The sequence below is a fragment of the Limulus polyphemus genome, unplaced genomic scaffold (genome assembly GCF_000517525.1).
Source record: "Limulus polyphemus unplaced genomic scaffold, Limulus_polyphemus-2.1.2 Scaffold4054, whole genome shotgun sequence".
Classification (NCBI taxonomy): Eukaryota; Metazoa; Arthropoda; class Merostomata; order Xiphosura; family Limulidae; genus Limulus; species Limulus polyphemus.
In genome coordinates, this window is record NW_013669664.1 from 26,898 (window position 1) to 34,531 (window position 7,634).

The 7,634-nt window shown below is 32.6% G+C and overlaps 1 protein-coding gene across 1 annotated transcript in view; it reads right to left on the bottom strand.

The window, feature by feature from the left end:
• Positions 1–7,634, bottom strand: part of LOC106470512 (filamin-A-like) — a gene marked incomplete at its 3' end in the record, with an annotated part of 89,285 nt that overhangs the window by 15,640 nt on the left and 66,011 nt on the right. Inside the window, exons 10-14 of the mRNA XM_022399118.1 lie at positions 6,496–6,753; positions 4,450–4,640; positions 3,691–3,951; positions 2,217–2,337; positions 818–936 (exon numbers count right to left, since the gene is read on the bottom strand). Of these exons, the coding sequence (XP_022254826.1) occupies positions 818–936; positions 2,217–2,337; positions 3,691–3,951; positions 4,450–4,640; positions 6,496–6,753 (950 nt within the window). The remainder of the gene's footprint in view (positions 1–817; positions 937–2,216; positions 2,338–3,690; positions 3,952–4,449; positions 4,641–6,495; positions 6,754–7,634) is intronic.

Sequence of the window (7,634 nt, forward strand, 5' to 3'; positions counted from 1 at the left end):
AAGTAAGTAAGTAGTAGTGTGTGTGTGTGTGTGTGTGTGTGTGTGTAGTGTGTGTGTGTGTGTGTGTGTGTGTGTGTGTGTGTGTGTGTGTGTGTGTGTGTGTGTGTGTGTGTGTGTGAGAGAGAGAGAGAGAGAGAGAAAAAAACACAATTTACAATAGAAACAATAATAATTTTAATTCTTGCCACAATATTTAAATTAGGCAACAATTAAATGTTAGTTAAATTAAGAGTGGACAGAGGAAAAGTAGCCTTTGCAAATTTTGTTAATGGAATATCAAATGTAATTAGCAGCTTTGTCTCTAGTTATCAGAAGAGTACTTAATGATGAAGTGAATAATATTTAAGTTTGTTACAAAAACAAAACTAAATTTAACAGATATACTTGTAGTTAACAAGTAAGTGTATGTTTTGATTCTGTTCTAGAAGAACAAAAGAAATTTCAATCTTTGAATAGTGTTTGACAATTTAAAAAAATACATTATACAATTAATTTCATGACTGGAAGAGTTCAAGGCTACATTATTACAGCTACAAAAGCTTAAATAATGGGATTAACCACATAAATCAAATCCACATATTCACTTTCATATAAATTTCAAAATTTGATTCCATTATTAAATAATGATGGATTTTTGTTCAAAATAACCAACATTGACTGAAAAGTAATTCCTTAAATTCATACTAATTTTTAATAACTTGTGTATTAAAGTACTTTACTACATAAGATTTTTTTCTGTCAGATTTCCAAACACAAGATACTCTTTCTGTAACAGTAAACTTCAATCTTTGTACTGCATATTTATTAGACCAATTACCTTGTAGTCTCCACATGTAGGGGGAATGTAATCAACTACATATGTTTCATCCCTATTGTCCTGAACCTGAACAGGAACAATGTTGCCTCGGTCATCAGTCATAACTACATTAACATCTCCTGAAATAGTAAATTTAATGTATTTTTAATAATAGTATGTATATATTACTATTTATGGAAAAGAACATATTTTATATCTATCTATCTATCTTCTGTCTGTCTGTCTGTGTGTGTGTGCACGCATGCACATGATTTCCAGAAAACTATGACAATTCAAGATGATAATTAGCAATCAGAACTAAAATTCTACAGTAACTATGTTAATGATTTCTACAATTTAATTTGTTTGTTTTGAATTTCATTCAAAGCTACACGAGGACTATCTGCACCAACCATCCTTAAATTCTCAGTGAAAGACTACAGGGAAGGCAGATAGTCATCACCACCCACTGCCAACTCTTGGGCTACTCTTTTACCAACAAAGAGTCGGATTGACCCTCACATTATAACACCCCCATGGCTGAAAGGGAGAGTGTGTTTGGTGGGTCAGGGATTTGAACCCATGACCCTCAGATTGCGAGTCAAGTGCTCTAATCACCTGGCCATGCCACACAATTTAGTAGGTTATAATGAAATTACTCTATAGTCATGCATGTACATGAAAGGGGGAGGGGGAGACAGTTGAACCCCCTAATTTGTGATGTAGAACAAAAAATTATGCTTAAATAGTTATAGCACAGCTGCTTATGGTGTTTAAAGTTTTATACATAGTATATATTCTTCTGATGAAGCATTAGCATGCTTTACAATATGTGTTGGCTTTTAATCTCGCAAATTAGAACCCCCCCCCCCAAACAGTCTGCATATGGGCCTGATAGTAATTGTTACAATTTCTAGAAAAAGCAGGCAGTTTATAGTACACTTTGAAATAATGATGATAGAGTTAGAATTATTGTATTGGGTGTTTCTCATATTTCAAAGTGGATATCAGGAGTATAAAGACAAGAATCTGTTTACAATAAGGACAGTACAGGAAGATTGTACTTGAAAGTAGCAGAGGACGTTTATTATAGAGAAAATTACAAAAAAAAGTAGACCCATAAAAACTTAATTTCATTCCATTGCTAATGAATACAATATATAATAACTAATGTTATGTTACAAGATATATTTAAGTGAATTAATGATTACAAAACCATTCATTACTTGTTCTGACCAGCTTGGTAGTTTTGAACATATTTTCATTTATGGTAGGGCTCTATATTATTTCCAGTTTAATTTATAACATCACTTAAAAACACATCTAAGTAAATAAACAAAATTAATTTTGAAATGCCTATCTTTCTGGCTAGTCTTTATTTTACAGTTTTTACATTATACATTAGCTGTCTTCAACATACCTTGACCACAACCTTGTGCATCTACATTAAAATGTGTAGGAGTCTGCTCTTTGACTCCACTTTCCACTCCTGGACCAAATACACGCACTTTGGACAAGTCTGTTGGTTCAGACACTAAAACCTGCAACATGCGAGGTCAAGTTAATTACTATTAGTACTGAACAAAACAGGTGTTGAAATAGATACATTATGAGACATACTTTTTAATCATTATTATAACATATCTTTAAAGCTAAGAAACCATATCCAACAAAAACAGTTTTGTCCTAAACAAGAGGGGAATCCTCAATAGCTGCAGCACTTTTGGGCAGGACTAGAGTAAATTAATCTAACAGACCTTTCTTTTTTCCTTTCATTAACTAAATTTTGTGTGTCTGCCAGTAATACAAGTAATACCTGATTCCATTTTATTACTCATCAGGATCTCTACCAGCCTACCCTCAAATTAGGTAGGATTATAATAAATTAATCTACGAGACCTTGATCGTGGTCAAATACATCAATTGAAATGGTCTGACCTCCTGAGCCCAAATATATATTTTTGATCTCAAATCAGTCAAGAGATGGAGCTATGAACTGAAAGTTTGTAGTTGAAAAAACAAACAAACAAACTCAGAATTGTTCCATACGTTGATGTTCAATGTGTCCCTGTCAAAACAGACACTGATCAAAAGACTTTTTACATCCACATTGGAATCTCCTAAACCTACTTCAGTTGTTAATTCCGTACTGGATGAAATAGTTAAAAATGTTACAATGAAACAAAAACAAATACACAGGTATGATTACTAGGCTATGAGCTAAAAGTTCGTACTTGAAAGAAAAAGGAAAACTCAGAGCCATTCTATAAGTCCTGCTATTACGTGGCTAAAAATATGATTCTAATAAATTTATATTGGAAGTAAAACAATTCATTAAAGATTACTAGACAGCTTATTCCATAATAAACTCCATCAAGTTACCACATGTTTCAACTTTCAATAGATTTCTTTAGTTACTTTGGACTCTTGTTCCTGATAAAATTGATTAGTACAGCCACTTATAAGAGCTTATTTTAAAGACTTGGCTAGAAGAACAATGAATAATTGATAGAAACATGATTCTTATCAATTGGTGTATCACACAGTTAATAGTTGCATAATTATTCTGAGACCCAATTCATAGGCAGAGGAAAGGAGGCAGTGTGTGTGTGTGGGTGGGGGGGGGGCATTATATCTACATTGTAAAAAATTTTCAGAATGTCAAACTACAGGTTCATTTGAAGACTAAAAATTCCACAGTTTTGGGGAGCCACGGAATTACTCTGCTCAGGTTTTGCAGGAACTTGAGCTCCCACCAGGGTAACTTTTGCTTCCTCTGCCTGTGCAATTCCTCAAATAAATGATATAAATAAATTATTCCATACTGTGCATATTTTAAGACACCTTCAACTAACTAACTAACTGTAAAAAAAAAAAAAAAAAGTCGGACTTACTCGGTATGGACTATTAAGGATGGCTACACCTCCATAGTTAACTTGTATTGTGTGCTTGTTGCTTTTGGTTGGGCAGTAGCTGCATGTGTACGTGCCATCTTTGTTGTCCTGAACTTTCAGATCCACGGGTCGGTATTCTTCATCAATGATATTGATGTCAAGAGGAGCATGGCCACCAGCCTTACGGATGTCTACTGTAAAATCTACTGGCTTGTTCTTTGTTACTCCATATTTATCAATTCCAGATCCAAAAGCTTCAACCTAAAAGTCGAATAAAATTCATAAAGATTTATTAGGTCATGAAGTTGAAACAAATTTCAATATAATATGTTGATGTAAAATACAGTTTATACTTTCTGATTATTAAAGTAGAAAAACAAAACTGAGCTACATTCAGTCTCATAACTGCTGAGGAAAGACAATATAAGAAATTCCACCTGTAATTACAATAATAGCTATAGTTATATCAATTAACACACAACTAATCGAAAATATAAATCAGTAATATACTGACCAGGCTTATGAATTACCAAAATAGTAAAATAAAATTAATCATGAAGACCAGCAAATTAAAAATTAAGCCTAGAAGTTTAGAACATAAATGCTTAAAAACACTAAAACAGACCATTCTGGAATTTTGGAAATTGAGTCTGAGAAAGACCTTACAATTTGCCAAATTTAACTTGCATCACTAACCTTTTATACACAGAAGTACATTAAAAAATTGTGGTTGCTATGACATTTACTTTTTATTTTTACCTTTTCTGGAAAATAATCTGTTTTCGGCAAGATTTGAGCCACAAATGGAGATTTAGGAATGTCTTCATTATTGCATAAAATATGGACTGCATAATCACCAGGAGCCAATGGGAAGTATTTGACATCTGCTGACCCATCTCCATTATCATCACACTCAATTTTAGCTTGAGATGGTCCTTCAATAGAAAACCCTGTGTAGACAAAACATTAGAAATGAACTTTCATGGATCAAAACTTAAACATCTTCACAAAAATTGTCCTTCCAGAACTACCACTTACAATCTCTACAAATCAGCACCAGCTTCTTGCAAACTAAAATAACAAAAAGTCATTTATTCTTGGCATCTCACGTCTTTACTCCTACCTTCTAAAAGCAGGGTTAAAATTAGGATTTTACAAGACTCAAAAATCTCCCCTCTTCTTCAAATTGGAAAAATGTATTAATGCTCCAAATAAATTAGCCAATGTTCTGATATACAGATTTGAATAGTAATACAATGCTGAATCTGCTTATTCTACAAATTTACTGATTACTGAAAGTAATCCATTATTATAGTTGATACATCGTAACTTTAGTTTCATGCAGTTCCTTGAACTCATATGAATGTTATTTTGTGCATCAAACCCTCTCTCTCTCTCTCACAGATTGCAGTATGAAAAGTATCAGAGTATCAAAAAAATTCTCTTGAATGTATATTAACAAATACTCCAATTTTCCACTGTTATTCTCATACAACAGGATCAAAGTTGAATTTTTCAAACTTTTATCTGGTCCATAGAAGTATGTTATTATATTCAAATTGTTATTGCTGTAATTTAAGTTCATTTTTGTTAAAGAAAGATGGTTTTATTTCAAATGTTTGGAAAACAAATAACACTTTTTCACTCATTTTGGAACCTGTGATCAACAATGGGAAGCAGCTTGTCAAGAAGTTTATTCCTTTTTCTCTGAACTTTATTTGTTTCTCTTGTATTTTCAGTGGACAAATTTGACTCTCTTGTAGGCTGTTGAGCCACTTTCAGACTTAGTGTTGTTTAAAATCTGAGTCATTACAAACAAGAGTAGGTCTAGAAAAGCTAATGCCAAATTTATGCAAGTATACTTAACCAAAAGTCTGAGTGAAATTTCACAGCCTCACATAGTTTCTCTCTCTTAATAGGCATAAAGTGGGGGAAGAGTGGATCTTAATATTTATTAAAGACTTTGCCTAATTGATTAAAGTTACTAAATTTGGATCAAAAGAATACAGGTGCAACTACCTATATTACTTACTGAATGAGGTTAATGGGCTTCTGTACCTTCACCAGCCTGCCCATAATTATTAAAAACAGTACTTAAAGGTACCCATGTAATTTTGCTCCACAGATTCCTAGAGGTCTAGTTGTAACACTGGTAAAAGAAATAAAATGCCAGTCCTATAGACCTACTTATGACAAAGCAGACCTACATCTTCCCATGTCTACTGCATATGATTTAACATTGATCATAATGATTGATCACAAATAACCGTTATAACTGCGGAATCTGTATATTACCTTTTGATATCAAAATGTGAACTTATTAATTAACCCCTGTAATACTACAGACTTAGGTTGTGCAAGTGTGAAACGAAACATCACAGAATAGTTGTTTGTTTGTTTTTTATTTTGGGGGGGGGGGGGTACATTTAACACTTCATGACCTAACCACCTTTTTTTGAGCCCACAATAAAGTTAATATACATGTGATTATACTATCCTTAAAACCTACAGCCATTATCATATGTCCCTTTGTTGGAATATATACTTACTTTGCTCAACTGAAAAAAGTTTAAGTTAAGATACAATCACATACAAAATGTTATATTTTTCAGATATTTCAAACACATTTTGACATACATTTCAATACTCACACACACATTATATATATATATATATATAAAACTTTTTCAAACTGTATTTAAATTGTTTGATTTTTGTCAATGTTATTAAAAATTGATATTCTTTTTCTGTTACCCAAAAACATAGATGTTGACACAACCAACATTAATGCTATATTTAACATACCAAGTGATCCTGTTTCTCCATTTGTATCCACAGTAAAACAAGCTGGGTATCCAACAACCCCTCCATCCAATCCTGGTCCATATGCACAAATTTTGGACTCTTTGTAAGGTCCAACATTTAATTCAAATGGACTATGAGGCACTTCTTGGCCTCCATATGATACAGTGATCACATAACGACCCTCGTTCATTGGCCGATAAATACATTCATAAGTTGAATCATCTAGCTTATTGATATCCACATATTCGTTGATTCCACCTAGAAAACATAAGTCATACTGCAGTATATTACTTGGAGCGTGTACATGTAGTAACCCTAACCCTTTTACAGTGGGTTCGTGTAATTTGTAGAAATCTAGTCACGAATTTTACTTTTACAACAACATATGTGGTAACTCCAAGATTTTCTTGTGTCCTCTCAAAAACTGGTAAGATTTTGTCAGAGACCACGAGTATCTTGTACACAAATAATGACAATTTTTATAATTAAGTGTTTTTACTAAAAATGTTATTTTTCTGTTGTAGTTACTTAGGTGATCTTCATTTTAAGTATAAAAATAATTTTCTTCATCTTATAGTTTTCATATTTCATTTGCATAACCTCTAGAACCTCTTAAAAGGATATCAAAAGTTTTTTTAAGGTAAATGTTTACGTTTTATTTTTCATTTCTTTAACCATATCACCAGTGGTGGGATTCAGCCGGTTTGTGCGAACCTGTTCTTAGAATTTAATGACCTCCACGAACCGGTTGTTAACAATCGTATGTATAGGCCTAATAATAACGTTACAACTTACAAGTACGCGCGTTTACAACGCAACTTTACTAGCAGGCTAGGCGGACTAGGTCTACTAGATCTCTGATGAATCATTTGCCAGCAGGTAATTGTTTTTTTTGTTTTTATATATATACAGATTCTTATGATCTTATCTAAATTATTATTATTAGATCTAACTTAGTTATATCATCTACTATAGGCCAAACGTCCTAGGCCTACGCGTGAGTGCAAATATGTGCTGAATTACTAGCCAGCGAGTGAACGCTTTTTCTACAGATTCTTATCTAAATAATTACGTTAATCTATTATTATTATTATTATTATTATTATACCAAAGGTTAGATCATCTATATACATAGCTCT